Genomic DNA, 23,176 nt, shown 5'->3' on the forward strand with positions numbered 1-23,176 from the left:
ATTTGTCCTTAAATTGCAAGGAATTAAAATAATGCATGATATGTTATGGCATACATCAAAAATAAATAATTTTCAAAGAAAATTTCCTATAACTACATGATGTATGTATGACATGACATGGTATTTTTGTGGTTTTCATAATAAAATGTGAATGCAAAAATAACTATGATGTCATGGCATATTATGGGCAAACAAAGCATGACAAATTAGCATAAATAGAATACCTAGATTACCTATCTAAGTATCCTTAAACCTTAGCTAACCTAAAAATTTAAACCTAGATTGCCGCTTATATTTCAAGAAAATGCCAAAACCTAAATTGACATTTCTATTTCTCTTGATTAATTTATGCCAATTAAAATTAAGCACATTCCTCAAATGTTGGCATATCTATTATTCCAAGAGAGTAATCATTTGATATTGAGGCCCGGATTGCCTTTAATTCCTTAAGAACATACCAAAATCCCAACTTGGTAGTTCTTGACACTTGATTTCTTGTGTCAATTAAATTCAACTCAAATTTCTCATATTTTGGCACATTTTACTCTTTGAAAGAGTAAACTCAACTTCACTTCATTTTCAAAGGTTGATAATAACTTTGAAAATGCTCTCCGAGTGTCAACTTCATCAAAGTTGGGTTAACTACCCTTCTAATCGGAGTTGACACTCTCTAACCCATCTAAGGGATAGAGAAAATACTCCTAGGAACCCAAAACCTATTGGTGCTCCTTGGATGCTTTAGGTATTCACTAGGGATAACTTCCCTAGATACCTTCCTAGTGACCTTGTTAGGCTTCTTAGAAGCCTTGGTCACCTTTTCTAGGTCAACCCTAGGGATTTCTTCCCTTGTGACCTTTTTAGTGACTTTGTTAGACTTCTTAGAAGTCTTAGTCACCTTAGTTGTAAAAATACTCCTAGGGATAACTTCCCTTGTACTTTTGACTTGACCCTTAGACCTAGATTCGGTTCTATAGCTATATGGAACTCTATGGTAAGAAACTATATCCTTCTTAGCCTTAAGTTTGTATCCCAAACCTCTATGGCCATTGGATGACTTTTGTTGTCCTAAACCTAGGTTTTGCTCATTTTGTCCTTTTAGAATATTTTCCATCCTTTTTAGGGTCTTTTTCATTTTATCAAGTCTTGACCTCAAGACTTGATTTTCTTTCCATAAATCCTTAGTTTTTGATTTTTCAATGAATCCTTGAGCATTTTTATTTCTAGACCTATAACTAAAATTCTTAGTTTCCTTGTCTAGATTTTTCTCTACCTTTCTAATCCTAGGTGTGGTTGTTTTAGCATGGAGAGTCATATGTTTTTCTTTAATACTACCATGCTCCCTATTTTTATGGTAAATAGCATTAAAATGATAAATATTAGAACTAGCATGCTTTTTACCATTATTTAAGGGGATAGACTCAATAAATGATACCTTTCTTTTTACCTTGGAGACTCCCCCTTGATTTGTGCTTCCTCCAAGAGCCTTAACCGCTTTCTTCCCCTTGGGACATTGACTCCGATAATGTCCCTTTTGATTGCAATAGAAACACACAATGTGCTCCTTGCTCTTCTTTGCTGTGGGGGCGGTCTCCTTGGGCTTCTCCTTGCCCTTTTGTGTCACTTGGCTCTTTTTCTTGACCAATTTAGGGCATTTGCTCTTATAATGCTCATGCTCCCTACACTCAAAACATATGATATGATTTTTATTTTTATTTGAAACATTTATACCTTCATGTGTAGGGAAGGCATCTTCTCCTTTGGATCCGGATGTGGAGGCTTCCTCTTGATCCAATGATGATTCTCCTCAAATAGATTTGACTCGATTTGTGGAGGTGGAAGCTTCTTCATCCTCTTCTCTTCTTGACCCGGATGTGGATACTTCTCCTTCTTCTTGATCCGGTGTCACCAAAGGTTGCTCCCCCTCAATCCTAGAGGTGGAGGCTTCTTCATCCTCATCTTGTATATGGAACAAGGAGTATGTCCTCTCCTTGCACTCTTCATTGCATTCCTTTGAAAATGAAGCTTCTTGTCCTTCTTCTCTAGAAGTTGAGCATCTCTCAACCTCGGGGTCCTCTTCCTCTTGATCTTGATCCAATGAGTCACCCTCTTTGGATTCTTCTTGAATTGGTACAGTGGAGGGGATCTCATGAATCTTTGTCAACTTGCTCCATAGCTCCCTGGCATCCTTGAATTCTCCAACTTGAGCCAAAATATTGCTTGGCAATAAATTGACCAAAAGCTTGGTCACTTTATCATTTGCCTTGCTCCTTTGAACTTGCTCTTGACTCCATTTGCTTTTCTTGAGAGTCTTGCCCTTGGAGTTTGTTGGAGCTTCAAATCCTTCCGTTAGAGCAAACTATTGTTCTATCTCCATCATCAAGAAATTCTCGATCCTTGATTTCCAAAGATCGAAGCTTGTTGAAATAAATGATGGAGGCACCCTTATATCGAATCCAAGTCCGTCTTGGAATTCCATTAAAGTTGAGCTTGATAAAATCTTTGACTTGAAGAATTTTGCCCCAACTTTTTCACCCTCTAGCTCTTTTCCCTTTCCGGCGATGATTCCGGTGAAGAGCGGCCTCGCTCTGATACCACTTGTTGGGACCGATTATGTAACTAGAGGAGGGTGAATAGCTTGGTGCGTTCGTCGTGCTCTTCGTTACTTGTTTCTTCAAAGATGTGCAGTGGAAAATACAAAGAAAACAAACACAACGCTAACATTAAGGATTTACTTGGTATCCACCTCACAAGAGGTGACTAGTCCAAGGATTCACACCCACTCACGCACCCTCTACTAAGAAATCACTCCTTTTCGGTAACTACCGAAGGCGGAGAAGCTCTACAAGCTCACAGTACAAGAAGAAAGAAAGGAAAACAAATACAAGCAATAGCTTACAGATTTTACAACTGAAAACCCTAACCCTAGCTTTCTTCTTCAGCTGTAGATCTGCCTCTTGACTTGGAAGACCTCCAAGAACCTTCAAGAACTGGCGATCTGAACTTTGTGGAGAAGCTCTGGGAGCACAGTGAAGATCTGAGATGAATCGGTGAAGCCCTACTGAAGGAAACGCTCGCCTACAACTAAATACGACGCCAACTGTCGGATCCCGATCGATTGGATTGCTCCCAATCGATCGGGAAGGTTTTGGATCGATCGGCCGATCGATCCAGAGTGCCTCTATACTCTCGGGAAAACGCCTGGATCGACCGACCGATCAATCCAGAGCTTATCGCGCGAAATCAGCTCTCTCCAATCGATCCACTTATCGATTGGAGCCTTTGGATCGATCGGTTGATTGATCCAGAGAGGTTCTGTTCGTGCGACATTCCTCCCCAATCGATCCACTAATCGATTGGGAGGATCCTTGTCATGGGGACTCATCCGATCGATCGGCTGATCGATCCAGCTCTTGGTTTTTGCCCTAAAACAAAGTCCAAAGCCCCCTAAACCAACATTCGGTCAACCCTTGACCTGTTGGTACATGTGTCTAGCATCCGGCCACCCTTGGCCTGCTAGGACTCCCTCACCAAGTGTCCAGTCAATTCCTTTGACCCACTTGGACTTTTCTTCCTCGTACCAAGTATCCAGTCAATCCCTTTGACCTACTTGGACTTTCACCGGATGTCTGGTCAACCTTGACCCATCTGGATTTTCTCGTGCCTGGCTTCACTCACCAGGACTTCCCTTCTGCCTAGCTTCACTCACTAGGACTTCTCATCTGCCTGGCTTCACTTACCAAGACTTTCCTTCTGCCTGGCTTCACTCACCAGGACTTCCCTTCTGCCTAGCTTCACTCACTAGGACTTCCTTCTGCCTAGCTTTACTCACCAGGACTTTCACCTAGCTTCACTCACTAGGATTTTCACACTGCCTAGTTTCACTCACTAGGTCTTTCACCTGGCTTCATTCACCAGGATTTTCTCACTGCCTAGCTTCACTCACTAGGTCTTTCACCTGGCTTCACTCACCAGGACTTCTCTTCTGCCTAACCTCCAAGTTAGGACTTTCACCTGGCTTCACTCACCAGGATTTTCCAGTCAAGTATCTGGTCAACCTTGACCTACTTGACTCTCCTTCACAACTCTCCACATGAACAATTGCACCTACAATCTTCATGTGTTGTCTCAATGTATTGTCAAACATTGAAACCCAAACATCAAGACTCGAGCTTGACTCAATTCAAGCTCAGTCAACCAGGTCAACCTTGACCTAAGGAATATTGCACCAGCAATCTCCCCCGACCTAGGGAATATTGCACCAACAATATCTACTTAGTTCATGACATAGTCTATATGTTAGTCCCCACTAGTTTGAATATGTCACACCTAGCCTAAGTAATACTTCGTCATCTTGTGGATTCAAGTTACTCGTACATGTGTCCAAGTGTCATGTGATGTTTTGACTAAAAACTTTTGAGTAACAATTCTAACGAATGATCATAGGGTATACATCTCCTTTTTCAAATGGCTATGAATCCTATGTTGGCTATTCAAATACTTTCAGGCATTTCGACTTATACCCAATCATCCAAGGGTTATGCTTGCTTAGGATGTCAAAGTATAAGTATCCATAATCAAGGTGACTTGAATACCTCAAGTCGAAGGAAACTTGCACTTAAGCTATAATAAGAGTTTCATTGACATATTCATATATGTAGAGAACCATATGAAGGTTTATAGTAGGTCACTCAAATGAACTAGTTACCATAACTAGCATCTACGTTTAAATTTCAACATCATAATGTCTCCAACAAGTGAGAAGTAACTGCTTGGATAAACCAAGGAGTATAACATGTGCTAGTTTCTCAAAATCGATGATGTCTGAGCTCATCAATTCATCGACTAGGGAATATTTCAATATATTCATAATTACACATGTAGAGATATTCACTAGTTGTGATTCAAGTTCTTTCATACCATGAATCGTATTACGAATATTCAGTAAGTGACTTTAAGATCCAATCAAGAGAAATTAACCAGGTTGGGTAATGTCAAGCCTAGGGTGACCAGCCCGACCCCACGAAAATTTTCCACCGGCTACCAGGGTAAATCGGGTTTAAGATCCAATCAAACACATAGAGAATGTTCACTCAAATAGTGAATCTCTATTTATCTAATAAATAGTACATTCCATAAGATGATTGCCTTGGGCACCTCTCAAATATAACACCTATTGTTTGGATATACCAAGAGAGATGAATCATAATCCTAACCTAATGTTATTGATATAATAAGTTCTTCTATCTTGCATGATTGGGCTAAATTAAAGGATAAAAAAATAAAAATAAAAAGAAAAGTGGAATTGAACAACCGTACGAGCATTTCTATGTTGCATACAGCTCCGCAATGAAATTTACTTTATTCTTCTCTTCTATTCTATCGAAGAAATCAAATTTATCTGATTAAGATCGTTGAATTATCCATTTACCACCCTTCCTTTCATAGGAGTAAAAAAAACTATGATAGTTATGTTGCTTTATATATATATATCTTATCTATGATTTAGCAATCCCAAAGTTACCTTCTCATATGATCAAATAAGGAAAATTTATTTCTTTTGTACTCTATCATAAGATGAATATCAAAAAGAGACTTCTGGTGTGGAAGAAAAAAAAGTTTGTGACACTGAAATGTACTCCCGACATATAAAATCAACAAATCAAAAATACTCTTTGTTTCATACTACTATCTCGATACAAAATCTCATGTTATGAAAAAATAATAAAATAAAACAATGGTTTGTTTAGATCGAACTCAAACTGCCATGTTATTATTACCTATTATTCATATTCAATATGGTGAAGGCATAGTGTTTCTTTTTTCTCAAATCAAAACTCATTGGCGTCAAGCGTGAGGGAATGCTAGACGTTTGGTAATTTCTCCCCTGACCAGGATGAAAGATGTCATCGAAGCGGCTATTCCCATGCATATTCCTCTAATTATTTTATTAATTTTTTTATTCTATTCATATAACGAATATTTGATTAAATAGTTTAAATTATTACCAAACAAAATAAAGAAAAATATATTTTGATTATAAGGGATGAAATGCATTCTAAAGCCTTTTTTTCTTATTTTTACGAACAGAATCTCATTGGTTTAATTTGGTACTCTTTGGCAGATCTTTTTTTCCTACCCTAAAATAAAAGGAAGTGATAAGACCGAACAAATCCTTACATTTATTTGTGGCCATAAAGGAGCCATATGAGGCTGAGGTCTCATGTACGATTTTGAAATAACAATGGGAACAGTGTTGTTTTTATTGACTATAATTATCTAATAGTTCGAGTACAATTGATATAGTTGAAACACAGTCCAAATATGATTTTGTGAAGTAGAATCTATAGCACCAACCCATAAGATTTATGGCTTTCATAATTTCTTCTCTAGCTGAATGTGAGTGACTGCCCTTTGATTTATTAGAAGCGGAAGAAGAATTAGTAGCTGGTTATCAAACGGAATATTCAGGTATCAGATTTGATTTATTTTATCTTGCTTCGTACCTAAATTTATTAGTTTCTTCATTATTTGTAACGATTCTTTACTTAGGTTGGTGGAAGTTATCTATTCCATATATATATATATGTTCTTGGACTTTTCAGAATAAAAAAATAGTTGGAGTCCTTGGAATGACAATTCATATCTTGTTACATTAGCTAAAGCTTATTTGTTTATATTCATTTCTATCACAACAAGATAGACTTTACCTAGGATGAGAATAGACCAGCTATTAAATCTTGGATGGAAATTTCTTTTACCTATTAATTTGAGTATTCTTTTATTGACAACTTCTTCTCAACTAGTTTCACTATAAATTAAATAATAGAATACGAAAAGAATATTCTAGATTCATAACCCCTTTCAAACAAGAGAAAGAAATATCAATTTATTCATGGATATCTACAATATGTTTCCAATGGTGACTGGGTTCATGAATTATGGTCAACAAACAATACGGGCTACAAGATACATTGGTCAAAGTTTCATAATTACCTTATCTCACACAAATCGTTTACCTGTAACTATTCAATATCCTTATGAAAAATCAATTACGTCAGAACGTTTTCGCGGTCGAATTCACTTTGAATTTGATAAGTGTATTGCTTGCGAAGTATGTGTTCGTGTATGCCCAATAGATCTACCTGTTGTTGATTGGAAATTGGAAAGAGATATGAAAAAGAAACAATTACTTAATTATAGTATTGATTTTGGGGTCTGTATATTTTGTGGTAACTGTGTCGAGTATTGTCCAACAAACTGTTTATCAATGACTGAAGAATATGAACTTTCTACTTATGATCGTCACGAATTAAACTATAATCAAATTGCATTGGGTCGGTTACCAATATCAGTAATTGGAGATTATACAATTCAAATAGTTATGAATTCAACTCAAATAAAAATCGATAAAGATAAATCCCTTGATTCAAGAACGATTACCAATTACTAAAATTTTTTTGATATAAAGGATTAAAGCTTTTTTTGTCAATAACTACAAATATGATACTATTTATTTATTTTTGAGAATTATTCTTTTATTTAAACTAATTATAATAATAAATTTTATTTATCGCGAGAATTTCAAAATATACAATTCTAAAGTTTTTTCTTTTGGATAAATTTGGATAAAAAAGTAAGTATAATTAGTCCAATAATTATAATTACATCTATATTATATATAATAGATAATTAATTAATTTTATATATATATATATATATTAATTCAATTAAGAAGTAGATAAACCTTTTTTCCTTGACTATTTAGTAAAGTATGATTTGACTTTTTTTCTTATGGACATTTTATACATAATAGATTAAGACATTTTATACATTTTATTGTTATAGTATTTATGGTTCAGTTCTTCGATTAGGGGTATGAAAGTTGTATTACTTACCACTCATTAATTTTAACTTAAACTCGTTACTTCTTTCATTGTTCAGATAAAATAGGTCATGCATATCACTATCTCACATTAAGTTAGAACGATAGAAATTCTCTTTTTTAATTTTTTTATAAAAATTCGATTCAATACCTTCATCACATAATTTAATAAAATCTATTGAATCGATGTTGTTGATAAATTAGTGTGTTAGTGGGCATGTTTTAATTGAGTTAGTGGAGAGAAATAATAGGATAATGAATGTAACGTGGTGTTAGTGGGTCAATGAGTTGGCAACATGGTCGTCTCAAGATTTCTCGAGACCCTAGGCAAAAGTAAATTAAAAAAAAACTTTTAATATATTTTAAAATTTATTTCTCAAGGTTTTTTCATTTGAATTTGGGATTGAGAATGACCGGTTTAAAAAAAATTTATCTATTTTTTAAAAAATAAAATATTATTTTTATATAAAATTTAATTTTCTCGTTAATTTTTAAATAATTTCTTTTAACACTATTAAATTATTTAATATTTTTGAGACATTGAATATAAATAAAATTTTATTAATTTTAATTTTGATTTTTTTTATGAAGCATTTTACTTTACGTTATATGGATAAAAAAATCTCTGATTCATGTTATTATCGATGAAAAAAAAAGAGTGAGAAAAAATATTATCAGCGAGGGAGGAGAAGGACGTTCTTTGAGAGTATCACCGGCAAGAGAGCATAAGCGAACAAAATTATTGATGAGAAAAGAAAAAAAAGACACCGATGAGAGAATATAAACATACAAAATTAATGAGGAGAAAAGAAATAGGCACGAAACATTGGTGAAAGAACAATTAGGGTTTTTTAGACATTTGAGAAGGAAAGAGTTTATTAGTTTTATAAGATATATAATTAAATAAATTAAAATCTTGTGCAATTAAGAGGAAATAAGATTAAATAAAATAAAATCTTGACTAATTGTAATTATGAGGAAATAAGGATAATGAATTAATTAATAAGATGTCATTAATGGGTAGCATGATATTTATTAATGTGTATATTATCATTAATTAATATTAATGACTCAATTTAATTTTTTTTAATATCTTTACTTAATTATTTAATCAATGGCCCCAATAATATTGAGGCCCTAGGCATAGGCTTAATGGCCTATGCCGTGAGCCGGGCCTGGTTGGCAAGTTGAGTTAGTGGTGGAGGATAATGGTTAATGTTGTGGTGTTAGTGGAGTTGGTGGGTTTTTTTAATATGTGATGTATTAGCCTATAAATAGGATATGTATGATCAATGAAAGTGTGTGGAAAATTTATTTTTTATCCTCCTTGTGTCCTCGACTCGTCTATTTTTCTTATCAGTGGTATCAGAGTGAGGTTTCGAAGAGAGTTATGTCTTCCGAAAGTTTTGTACAACCTGTCATTCCTCGATTTGATGGTCACTATGACCATTGGAGCATGCTCATGGAGAATTTTTTAAGATCTAAAGAATATTGGATGGTCGTGATTTCTGGAGTAGTAGAACCGTAGAAGGTGTTGTGCTAATAGATGCGTAATTGAAAGATCTTAAAGCAAAGAATTATCTCTTCTAAGCTATTGATCGCTCAATCTTGAAAATCATTCTCTGCAAGGATACCGTCAAAGATATCTGGGATTCTATGAAAAAGAAATACCAAGGTACAACAAGACCTAAGAGGTAGCAGCTTCAAGCACTTCGTTCGGAGTTCGAAATGCTCCGAATGGAATCAGGAGAATCAGTTTCAGATTATTTTTCAAGAACGATGGCAATCGTCAACAAAATGCATATCCTTGGCGACAAGACAGAGGATGTTCTTATTGTCGAAAAAATTCTTCGATCTATGACACCAAAATTTAACTTTGTTGTCTGTGTCATTGAAGAAGCAAATGATATAAGTCTACTTTCAATTGATGAATTACAAAGTTCATTATTAGTACATGAGCAGAAAATCAATCAATGTGAAAAAGAGGAGCAAGCATTGAAGGCTTTATTAGAAAATCACTCTACAAATGGTAGAAGTGATAGAGGATGAGGAAGAGGCAGAGGACAAGGAAGAGGAAGAGGAGGTAGAAATAACAATGATTATGAGAACCAACAACAAAATCAACAGCAGGAAAGCTATTTTAAAAGAAGAGATAGAGGACGTGGAGGTCATTATTCTACAACTAATAGAACAAAGTCAATAGACAAGTCTAATATTGAATGTTACCGATGTCATAAGTATGGTCATTATAGATCAGAATGTTATACTAATTTGAAGAAACAGAATGGAGATCAGACTAACTTCAGAAGAAGAAGAGTGTCCCTTTTAATGGTATGCCATGAGAAAGAGAAAACTCAACGGAATATATGGTATCTAGATACAGGCTGCAGTAATCACATGTGTGGAGAAAAGGATACATTTTTAGACTTAGATGAATCCTTTAGTAGTTCTGTCAAATTTGGCGACAACTTTACAATTTCTGTTATGGGAAAAGGAAAGGTAACCATACAAGCAAAAGGAGACTCTACCCATATTATCTCTAATGTTCTTTTTGTGTCAGATTTAAAAATTAATTTGCTTAGTGTGGGTCAATTACAAGAAAAAGGATATGAAATTGCTATTAAAGGAGTTTGTCGGATTCGAGATGCAAAGTTGGGCTTAATTGCGCAAGTTAATATGACAACAAATCGTATGTTTCCGCTTTATCTTCATATTACACCATATTCATGTTTTTCAGCAAAATATGATGATGAGGCATGGTTATGACACTTTCGCTACGAGCATCTAAATTTTGGTGGATTGAAAACACTAAAACAGAAGAATATGGCGGTCGGTCTTCCTCAAATGACAACTCCTTCTCAAGTTTGTGAAGAATGTGTTGTTAGCAAACAACACCGTAATCAATTCCCACAAGGAAAATCTTGGAGAGCAAAGGTGGCATTGGAGCTTATTCATCAGATATTTACGGACCAATAACACCGCATTCTAATGGAGGTAAAAGATACATAATTACCTTTATTGATGATTATAGCCGTAAAATATGAATTTATTTGTTGCAAGAAAAATTTGAAGCCTTTACAGCTTTCAAAAATTATAAAGTACTTGTCGAGAAAGAAATTGGCAACTCTATTAAAGTTCTGCGTACAGATCGTGGTGGAGAATATAACTCACATGAATTTATAAATTTTTGTGAGAATCATGGAATCAAGAGACAACTTACAACAGCTTACACACCTCAACAGAATGGTGTATGCGAGAGGAAGAACCGCACTATTATGAATATGGTGTGAAGCCTTATGACGACAAGTGGTATTCCTAAAAGTTTTTGACCAAAAGCAGTTAATTGGAGCATCCATATATTGAATAGAAGTCCTACATTATCTGTTCAAAACATGACACCAGAGGAAGCCTAGAGTGGAAAAAAATCGACTGTTGATCATTTTTGAATTTTTGGGTATATCGCTTATGCTCATATTCCAGATGAAAGGAGAAAGAAGCTAGACAACAAAGGTGAAAAATATATTTTTCTTGGTACGAGTAATACATCAAAAGCTTATAGATTATATAATTCCTGCACTAAGAAAATTATTATAAGTTGTGATGTTATTTTTGATGAAAAAGATACTTGGCCATGGAATCAAAATGACGTTAAAAAAATTATCCCTGTTGATTTTGATGATGATGAGAATGTACAATAGCCTATGGAGGATGAGCAACATGAGGAAGTCTCTCAAAATATTCCTATAGCATATCAAAGTTCGATTGAAGCTGAATCACAAAGGTCATAACGTGTTCGAAGAATACCAATATGGATGTCTGATTATGAGGTGATTGGAATTGATCAAGGTGATGATCCTCTTACACATTTTGCTTTGTTTTCATATTGTGACCCCACTATCTTTGAAGTGGCTGGTAAAGAATTAAAATGGAGAAAAGCTATGGATGATGAAATTACAACAATTGAAAAAAATAATACATGGGAGTTATGTGATCTTCCTAAAGTGCAAAAGACTATTGGTGTAAAGTGGGTTTACAAGACAAAGCTAAATGAACATGGTGAGATTGACAAGTACAAAGCACGCTTGGTGGTGAAGGGCTATAAACAAGAGTTTGGTGTTGACTATAAGGAAGTTTTTGCTCCTATAGCAAGACATGATACAATTAGAGTGGTGATAGCGATGGCGACACAAAATTCATGGCCTATCTTTCAATTGGATGTAAAATCAACATTCCTCCATGGAGATTTGGAAAAAGAGGTATTTATCGATCAACCTCCGAGTTATGTGAAATTTGGTAATGAGCATAAAGTTTATAGCTTAAAGAAAGCTCTATATGGATTAAAACAAGTCCCACGAGCTTGGTATAATCGTATAGAAATTTATTTTTTGAAGGAAGGCTTTCAAAAATGCTCTTATGAACATACTCTTTTTATTAAGATTGATGATGGAGGAAAAATATTGATAGCTTGTTTATATGTAGATGACTTAATCTACACTGGAAATAGTACATCTATATTTGGAAAATTTTAAAAAATCTATGATGAAAGAATTTGAAATGTCTGATCTTGGTATAATGCATTATTTCCTTGGTATTGAAGTGGTGCAAGCTTCTGTTGGAATTTTCATTTCTCAAAGAAGATATGTGCAAGAAATTCTGGACAAGTTTCAAATGAAAGATTGCAATCCTATAAATACTCCTTCTAAGTTTTGAGTGAAGTTACATAAAGATATTGGAGGGAAGAAGGTTGATGTCACACTTTACAAACAGATAGTGGGGAGTTTAATGTATTTGACAACAACGAGACCTGATATTATGCATGCTATAAGTATGATTAGTAGATACATGGATTGTGCTACAGAAATGCATCTCTTAGCTGTAAAGAGAATTTTTCGATACTTGCAAGGTACTAAAGAGTTTGGGTTGTTTTATAAAAAGGGAGAAAAGTCAGATCTATTTGGTTTTACAGACAGTGATTATGCAGGAGATCTAGATGATCGAAAAAGTACATCTAGGTATATTTTCATGTTGGGTACAGGAGCTATTTCATGGTCTTCGAAAAAATAATCAATCGTTATATTATCATCCACGGAAGTTGAGTTTGTTGCTGCAACATCTTGTGCTTGTCAAGTTATTTGGCTAAAGAAAATTCTTACATAATTATATTTCAAAGATGATGAAGTTATTCAGATTTATTGTGACAACAGTTCAACAATAAAACTTTCTAAAAATCTAGTGCTACATGGTCGAAATAAACACATAGATGTGAGATATCATTTCATGAGAAATCTCATAAATGATGAATTCATTAATCTTGTTTACTGCAGAAGCGAGGATCAAATTGCTGATATACTAAGCAAGCCTCTCAAATTTACTACATTTCAAAAGCTCAGAAAGCTACTTGGTATTTCTACATGAAGTTTAAAAGTTTGGTTGTTTTTAAACTGATTATTATATTTAGAATATCAGTTTAAGGGAGAGATTGTTGATAAAATTAATGTGTTAGTGGACATGTTTTAATTGAGTTAGTGGAGAGAAATAATAGGGTAATGGATATAATATGGTGTTAGTGGGTCAATGAGTTGGCAAGTTAGTTAGTGGTGAAGGATAATGGTTAATGTTGTGGTGTTAGTGGAGTTAGTGGATTTTTTTAATATGTGATATATTAGCCTATAAATAGGATATGTATGATCAACAAAAATATATGAAAAAATTATTTTTTTATCCTTCTTGTGTCCTTGATTCGTCTATTTTTCTTATCAAATGTCAATGTCAGATTGATATATATATTAATCGAGTAAATCTTATTTTGATTGGTCAGTAAAAGAAAATAGACGGAGTCGATCTTGAAATAATTTATTGTATTATTAAAATAAAATTAACCCGCTTTACCTTTTAAAGATAAATCGAATTGATCCTTCACTTTGTAAATATAAACAAAATCCTATGTATATTATATTATTTGTATTTGTTTGCAGTATGCAATAGATTCATAATGAAAATGATTATAAATTATGAATTGAATACAGGACCCTTTTAACTCAGTGGTAGATTAACGTCGTGGTAAGACGTAAGTCATCGGTTTAAATCCGAAAAAGTATATTTATTTTTAAAAATCCATAAAAATGAACGTTATGTAATGATATAAAATCTCTTGAATTGGACGTTAATTAATATACACGGAAATTACATTAATTCTGAAATTTTCAATTAGTATTTGCAAAAGAGCTCGTTAATTACCGGGCAGTGCTCCCGCGGCTCTTCCGGCGGGAGGCGGCGATGAGCTCAGGCAGATCGGCGGCTCTGGTGGTTCGGCCGGGGAGAATCTTCAATGTGCACCGGCACAGAGAGAATCTCAGTCAATGAAATGGCCAACTGTCAAAAGCCGACTTCTGATCCCTAACACGACCTTTATAATAACCCTTCTCCCTTCCTGCACTTGCCAGTTTGCCTTTGAAAAATGTAAGCTTTAAGCACTAACATGATCCCCAACAAGCTTAAAGGAGCCAGTTTGTACTGGAAAGCCATCGGACGATAGCCTAAACAACAAATTAATTGTGTAATCATCAACTAAAGGAGCCGGCTAGCTCTTTTCATTGTTCTTCATCAATCTGTTGGATCATACTTGAGCTCCATCATCATTCTTCCACCAAATACGAGTTGCATCATTCAGTTGAATCCAATAAATTTCCAATTGTTTTCCATTTAACGGATTGAAGCAGAATTTACTTAATCAAGTGCAATAGTATGCAGTTACTCTTCTACTACCGGTGTCACCTCCTTCTCCTCCTCTGGCTTGCTTGGCCGCCGCAATGGGCGACGGGCTGCCACCCTACTGACCGCGCGGCCCTCCGCTGCTTCAGGGCCGGCATTGCCGGTGACCCCTCTGGCCTCCTCCGCACCTGGGATGCCGCCTCCGCCGACTGTTGCACCGCCTGGGCCGGTGTCGCCTGCGACGACTCCACCGGCCGCGTCGTCAACCTCACTCTTCCCGGATTCTCCTCCTCCGCGCTGGATTTTGCCTCGCTCACCGGGACGCTCTCGCAGTCCCTCGGCGCGTTGTCCGCCCTCCGCGTGCTCGACCTCAGCAACCTCAAGCAGCTCACTGGCCGCATCCCGCCCTCCCTCGCCCGTCTCTCCCGCCTCGAGGTTCTCCTTCTTGACTCCAACGACCTCTCTGGCGGTATTCCCTCCGGCTTCGCGAACCTCACTCGCCTCCGACGGGTTTGCCTCAGCTCCAACAAACTCTCCGGCCCGATCCCCGCGTTCGCTTCCCCTGTTCTTTCCGTGCTCTCCCTCGCTTATAACCGCCTCACCGGCAGCATTCCAGCGTCCATCGGACAGTCAACCGAGCTGCGCGCGGTCGACCTCCATGACAACAACCTCACTGGCTCGATCCCGATCCAAATCGGCTCGCTGCGCAAGCTCACTTTTCTCGATCTCTCCGAGAACCAGATCTCCGGCAGCATTCCTAGCTCTATCGACCAACTGAAAACCGTTTCTGTTCTCTATCTCAACCACAACCGCCTCACCGGTACAATCCCGTCCACCATCGGAGGGATGCTCTCCCTCCAGTTCTGCAGGATATCGGAGAACCGCCTCACCGGAAGAATCCCGGAATCGATCGGAGATCTCCCTAACATCGAACGACTGATACTGGAGAACAACCAGCTCACCGGCGAGTTGCCCGCCGCCATGGGAAGACTCTCCTTCCTCACCCACGTCTTCCTTGCAAACAACCGGATCACCGGCCGCATCCCATCAAGCGTCGGCGGTTTGGGGAGATTGCTAACCCTAGAACTGTCGCGGAACCGCCTCCACGGCCCAATCCCTCGGGAACTCTCCCAGCTGCGCAACCTCCAGAATCTCGATCTCTCCTTCAACCCGCTGGGAAATCCACCGAGATGGTTCGGCGACATGGGGCTCTTCAAGATAAGCCTCGCCGGTACGGGGATCTCCGGGCCGTTGCCCGAGTGGCTCTCATCCTCGACCTCGATTTCGATCCTCGACCTCTCCAGCAACAGAGTGTGCGGGGAGATCCCACGGTGGATCGGAAACATGACCTCTCTCTCATTCCTCAACCTCTCCCGCAACGCCCTACGGGGGCGGATCCCGGAGGAGTTCAAGAACCTGACGACTCTGATGGATCTAGACCTCCACGGGAACGCGATCGGCGGGCGGATCCGGCCGGTGATGGCGAAGGGGACGCGAGATCCGCTAGGGCATTACCGGACGGTGGATCTGTCGGGGAACCGCTTCACCGGGGGGCTGGATCCCGACGTCGGGGAGCTCCCAGCCATGGACGCGGTGGAGAGGCTTGTGCTTTCGAACAACCCGGGACTGGGAGGGGGAATTCCAGCGTCGATGGCGAGAATGGCGTCGCTGAGGGAAGTGGAGATGGCAGGGGACGGGCTCGCCGGGAGGATACCGGAGGGCGTCCTGGACCTGGAGAAGCTGGAGGTATTCGACGTGTCGCACAACGGGCTCATCGGCCAGATCCCCAACCACCGATCTCCGGTGGCGGCGAAAGGGTTCAGGGGGAACCCGGAGCTCTGCGGGGCGCCGCTCCCGCCGTGCAAACCGTAGCAAACTATGCGGCCTTCCAATTGGTTATATTTTAAAATTAATTATTTTCCTCCACAAAATTCAATTTGTATTTGCACCCAGAAAATTAAATTTATTAGTAAACAATTTTTACGAACATATCATTTGATTTTAAGATATTTTCTTTTTCTTTTTAAAAGAAAAAGCTTCGTGGAGAGTGACAGTTAAATGAGGACATAACTTTCCATCCCTCAGCATTCATTTCAAATCCAATTTTAATTTTGTCTTTTCTTTTCTTTCAAAAAGAAATAAATAATAAGAATGGCTGAAAAATGTTAAATTGGGATTCATGAACTACTTACTCAAAACACTGCTAAAGAATCCATTAAACAAACACCACATGGAATGTTTGTTTGGTGCCTTTTAAGGACAGGGAGTTAATTAAAATGAAAGTGATTGATGAACAAATTGATAGTAACCTTTCAAAAGAAAGTGATTGATGAACTAGCATTTAAGCCACTGCCACTCTGAGCGAGCTCATCTTCAATGTAACTTATTCTACGTTGAGTGAATTAGCTAAGGAATTCATGCTCTTAGTAAAACTCAACAACCTCGTGTTATAAGCTCTCACTTGAGCTTAGCCAAGTTCAACCTTGCGAATAGAATTGAGCATTGCAAAAATGACTATTACTACTTTCTCATAATCATATTTTGCCACTGTGGTTCATGTTCCATATTTGGCATCTTCATCTACAACACGTCACTGTCAAAAACTTTATCTTCCTCTCATGCTAAAAGGAATCATTTGAGCTAGTTTTGATCTCTTATGAATTGAGAATAACATCCAAGCGAATTTGTTCTTCTATTTTCTAATAATATTTCCCCATTCGTAGTTGGAATGGTCGCCTTCCTCGTTCATCCACTCTGAGTGGTTGGAGAGTCAACATATTCCGTCGCAAGGACGGCGAGCTGGGACAGCTGGGCTCCTGTACTTGCTCTAATTTCTCTCCACAATTTTTTATGTTTTTTATTCTCCCTCGAATACAATCCAACTCCCCATGTGACTGGTGGAGCAAAAGCTTCGCGGCGAAGACGCCGGAAGCCCATGGCGGGCCATCCCATCCACGGAGAAAAGTCCAAGCTCCAGCGACTACCCACACCACTGTGAGAAGCAGTTGAATCCTTAACGAAGGATGCGAAGCGGCGGCCACCGCCCGATATCGCCCTCCTAAAAAAGATTCAATTTTGCAGCGGAGAAAAAAAAATGGATTTTTTTGGAGGGGACGGCCGAAAGGAAACATCCGAGGTGTGGGGGCTCCCTGCGATTCCTCTTCCTTCTTGTTCTCTAGTTTTCCCTCCATAAAAATCCCCTTCTCTTTGTTTGTTTTATTTGGCCATTGTGTGGCGTATTATTTGGTCCAAGGACATTGGGATTTGGAAGAGTGGTGAGGGATGGGGAGCGTCGCCGGCGAGGAGCAGACGGCGGGGGAGTTGGAGAAGAAGGAGGAGGGCGGCGGCGGAGGAGGAGGAGGGAAGGAGGAGAGGATACTGGTCTCCGTCAGGGTGAGGCCGCTCAATGCCAAGGAGATTGAGCGCAATGACCCCTCAGATTGGGAGTGCATCAACAACAACACCGTCGCCTTGAAGAACAACAACCTCCCGGATCGATCTGCGTGTCCCACAGTGTATACTTTTGGTAAGTGTTCTTAAAAATCACTTCTTTAAGTTTCTTGAGTTCTTCCTTTCGTTGAACTGCATGATGCTTAACAACAGTTAAGAGCTGCAGATTACTCATGTTCTTGCCAATGTGGTTTACGATTCGCAGTTGCACACAATTCTTTAGTCTCTCAATGCTATTCATTATATCAAACTCTTTCATGGACTAAAACTGAAAAAAAAAAAAAAAAAGAATAGATGCATTTATTCCTTTTTTAAAAAAAATAAAGCCAATTAAATTAGATTAAGTGTTTGGTTGTTGCAACAATAGACCAGACTACTTCATTTACAGAGATTGTTCATGCAAGAATACATCTGTTGCTCCTCCTCTCTTACACATGGTGCATGTTAAACATCTCTATCCAGCAAGAAGTTTGAAATTGATGGGTTTGGCACTGATAAAGTCGAGTATGCCTCAGATGCGATATTTCTCGTACAACCAGATCTTCTCTAATTTCTTTTTTTCCTTTTGCTATATCAATAGACAGAGTATTTGGGTTCAAATGCAGCACCAAAGATGTCTACGAGGAAGGAGCCAAGGAAGTTGCTCTTTCTGTTGTCAGTGGAATTAATGGTATGACACTCTCTTTGTTAGTTCAAAATGGAATAAAACCTCTTTCCATTGTGTTTCATCATTTTATTCATGCGTCTTGGTTGTATATCTAATACATAATCCATTCAGCAACTATATTTGCCTATGGACAAACTAGCAGTGGAAAGACACATACAATGATCGGGATAACCGAGCTTAGTGTGGCCGATATCTATGCTTACATAAAAAGGGTACCAAGTTCTACTCTTTTGCACTGCGCTACTTCACTCTGTACTTGACTTTGTAAGATTAAAGTCCTCTGATTTCACAGCACGAGGAGAGAGAATTCCTTCTGAAATTCTCAGCTATGGAGATATATAATGAAGCAGTTAGGGATCTCCTCAGTGCAGATGCTTCTTCGCTTAGGCTTCTCGATGATCCAGAGGTACATGATTTCTCTTGGTAATTATTAGGTAACCTATGTATTATTCTGATCTTATCGCTTCTCGTTCATAGAGAGGAACCATAGTGGAGAAACTTACTGAGGAAACTTTGAGGGACGAAAGCCACCTTAAGGAGCTTCTTTCCATCTGTGAAGGTGTAGCAGTCTGCATCATTCGTAATTACACAGTTAATTATTGAACTCTATATCTTTACCATTTCATGTCATACTGCAGCACAAAGACAGATAGGGGAAACCTCCCTGAATGAAACAAGCTCCAGATCTCATCAGATCCTTAGATTGGTTTGTTCCTCGAGCCATATGAACTTCATATTTCATACTCTTCTGTGTATCATTAAGGTCTGTTTATGTTTTGTGCCAGACAATTGAAAGCTCAACTAGAGAGTTTGTAAGTAGAAACAGCACCCTAGCTGCAACCGTGGTATGTTTTTTGTATCTCTTTTCTATGATCGTTATCGTTATCGTTATGATATTTCAGAAACATGAAATGTTGTGTGTCTGAGTATGTTTCCTTGGAACAGAATTTCGTGGACCTTGCAGGTAGCGAACGTGCATCTCAATCCTTATCTGCGGGAGCTAGACTAAAAGAAGGTTGCCATATCAATCGAAGCTTGCTTACCCTTGGAACAGTTATCCGAAAGTTAAGGTTGTTGCTCTCGTTTACATGTTCTCAAGGATTTTAGTTTTTCTTCTTTTTGAATGATTGAATCATCAAATGTTGCTGCAGTGAGGGAAGAAATGGACATATTCCATATCGAGATTCAAAACTGACACGGATATTGCAATCGTCCTTGGGAGGCAATGCAAGAACTGCTATCATCTGCACAATGAGCCCTGCTCGTAGTCATGTCGAGCAGTCCCGGAACACCCTCTTCTTTGCCAACCGTGCGAAACAAGTAGTTACTAACGCGCAGGTGAATGTGGTGATGTCTGATAAGGCATTGATCAAGCATTTACAGAGAGAAGTCGCCAGATTAGAGAGCGAGCTAAGTGATCCAGGATCGACCGTACCTCCTGCACTTCCCATTTCAAAGCTCTAAGGGACAAAGATTCACAAATTCAGAAGGTCAGTAGAGCAATAAGGATCCCGGCATTCAACTTTCTACAAACTGAAGTTTTCTACTACACTTGGCTGGAGGTTCTCACTATATTCTGACAATGTTCCTCATTCAGATGGAAAGAGAAATTAAGGAGCTGATGCAGCAAAGAGATCTCGCTCAGTCTCGCCTCGATGATTTGTCTACAACCTTAGGCGACGATGAACAATCTTCAAGGCAGTGGGTACAAATCCTAAACATGTTCACCAAGTGTGTCCTATAGCTGATGGTTTTTTCTTGTTGAAATTTGTTTACATTTGTGTAGGATGAATTGAGTCAGTCCTCAGGAGTCGCTTTTCAAAGCCCAGATTTTTATTCTAGAAGATTTTCCGGAACATCAGATGTCGCATATCAATGTCAAGATATTGCTGAATCTAGAAGATTTTATGCTGCATCAGACATTGCATATCGAAGTCCAGATATCGGATTGAGAAGACTTTGCATGCCACGCGAAAGCAAGTATGGAGGTGAATATCATCTAGAGCTCTGTGGTAAACTGGATAAAGATCAATATATCTCATCACCCAGTCACTCTGTTATCAGTTCTGCAATCAGTGGACTGATCTTACAGCAGCGAAGCGGCAAAAGCTATGAATCTTTGCAAGAACATATAGCGGATCACTGCAAGGAAGTTCGGTGTATCGAGATACATGCTTTGAGCACAAGCAAAAGTGAGGATTCCAGTGCTGCATCGGTGATTCAAGACGATGATAGTCTGCCGTCTCAGGGAGGAGTCAGCATGGATTTGATACCAAGAATGGAAAACCCCTCAAATAGTTCATCTTCGTTGCCCAAAACGCCTAGAGTGATGACATCTAGGGAATTGGCACAAACTAGAAGCAGTAATAGCGAGACGAGGCCAATGATTGTTTCACCTTTTCCATCCGACGATGTGGAGCAGCATCATGAGAAACAACCTGATGCCTTATGGGAAGAGTTTCCGGTGAGCCCTGAAGAATCTCACAAATCCAGTGAACTTTCAAGTATTGCAGTTCAAACTGGGGATATTTTGATCGTTGCTGAAGACGACAATGCACACATCGGTAGCTGTTCTCCAGGGATGGTTCAGAGTTGGCTTCAAAAGAAACTACTTGATAGCCAGGTGAGAAATTGCCCTTCGAACTGAAGAATTTCCATTTATGTGCTCGTGTAGCTGAGTATGAACACACCATTATCCTAATCAGTTTTAGTACTTTTCTTACTTTAGGAGAACCAACATAAACAAGCTGAAGATTCTGAAGTCGAGAAGATTGTGAAGGATGTAGGAATTGACTCGGTGCTGTATCCCGTTGAATCTCCTTCGAGATGGCCATTCGACTTCGAGAGGAAGCAACAAGAGATAATTGAGCTTTGGCATTCATGCCATGTTTCCTTGGTCCACAGGACCTATTTTTTCCTTCTTTTCAAAGGCGATCCAACCGACTCCATCTACATGGAAGTTGAACACAGAAGGCTATCCTTTCTGCGAAACACATCTTCTCATGTTCATTGTGACACAACAATAGCAACCGAGAACAGCCACATCCCTACTTCTTCAAGGTGCTACATTGCTTCTCTTGTTCCTTCCCTTTCGTCGTACCAACTAGATATGTATGTTAATGCGAGTACCATTCGGCAGCCTGAAGCATCTCCGCCGCGAAAGAGAAATGCTGTGCAGGCAGATGCAAAGGAGGCTAACTCTGCAGGAAAGGATCATGTCGTATAACAAGTGGGGGATCAATCTCAATTCTAAACAGAGGAGGTTGCAGCTTGGCCAACTCGTCTGGACCAAAACGGAGACGGCACACGCCGGGGAGAGCGCTTCGCTTGTCGGTAAGCTGATCGGTCTGGAGGAGCAGGGGCAGGCCCTCAAGGAGATGTTTGGACTCAGCTTCCTGCCACAGCAAACTAATCACAGACACTTCATCTGGATGAAGAACAAGAAGTCACCATCTCTTGCATGATCGACAATTAACTGCCGTGAACAGACTTGTGCAGAATTATAGCATTATAAATGTATTTTTTTTAAAAGAATAATAAGGTAAACAAGATTGAATTTTTCTTAGTTTAAAACATTTAAGAAGCATTTGCTCTATTCACAAGGAACGAATGAAGAGCCTGCTTTGCCTTTTCTTTGAATTTGACTTTGACTTTTTCCTCGTGACTGCTGTGATTTTGGATTTGGTCAACGACGATCACACACTTCCATGATACAATCTATTTTTTTGTTTTATGAAATAATTTATATTTGATTAGTGATCAAAATTTTTGTAGATGAGAAAAAAAATTACAGTGTTTTTCATCATAATACTTTTCATACTTTGAAACATTCAATTCTGTAGCATTTTTTAAAAAAAAGAGATGTCTCCCATTTTATGCCTTCTGGTACTTTTCTTACTCTGAGGCATTCAATTGTATAGAGCTTTCAAGAAAATTATTTTCCATTTAAGATAAAAAATAGTAAAACAAAGCTCTGAGATTTAAGATTAATATAATAAAATTTAAGATCTTTATTATTACTATAATAAAAAATTATTCTCAAAGACAAGTATTTTTTATAATAATTTTTAAACAATTAACCGACAAATTCTTTGTGTGGGTACATATTTAAATTGGACTTCTCTATTTGAAAATGGCTAAATTATGCCCTTTTATTTTGCTTGACCAAATTGCCCTCAATTGCCTACTTATTTATTGTCTTCCTTAAAAAAATTATTATTATTTAAATGGGAAGATCTCCAATGTTAAACTAGATCTTTATTTATATAGCATTAAAATATTTCAATAAGCGAAGTCGCTTTATCAAACAACATGACAGCTAAAATCAATTATTTCTAAAGTGAATTAAAACAAATATTGGTCAAATTATGAAATTAAATGAATTGGGTCTTAATTATTGATCATTTTTTTGTTTTTTCCAATCATTAATGCCCTTACTCCATCGAAGGGAAAGCATAATTTGGACT

At 38.2% G+C, this 23,176-nt stretch overlaps 1 protein-coding gene and 1 pseudogene across 1 annotated transcript; both read left to right on the top strand.

Annotated features, from left to right (window-relative positions):
- Positions 1-13,922: 13,922 nt before the first annotated feature.
- Positions 13,923-16,497, top strand: LOC122025783 (LRR receptor-like serine/threonine-protein kinase FLS2). Its single transcript, XM_042584658.1, has one exon. It carries the CDS (start codon positions 14,627-14,629, stop codon positions 16,463-16,465), a length of 1,839 nt encoding a protein of 612 aa, XP_042440592.1. The 5' UTR covers positions 13,923-14,626; the 3' UTR covers positions 16,466-16,497.
- Positions 16,498-17,266: 769 nt separating this feature from the next.
- LOC122024415 lies at positions 17,267-22,345 on the top strand (annotated as a pseudogene).
- Positions 22,346-23,176: the final 831 nt, after the last annotated feature.

This window comes from Zingiber officinale, chromosome 9B (assembly GCF_018446385.1).
Source record: "Zingiber officinale cultivar Zhangliang chromosome 9B, Zo_v1.1, whole genome shotgun sequence".
Classification (NCBI taxonomy): Eukaryota; Viridiplantae; Streptophyta; class Magnoliopsida; order Zingiberales; family Zingiberaceae; genus Zingiber; species Zingiber officinale.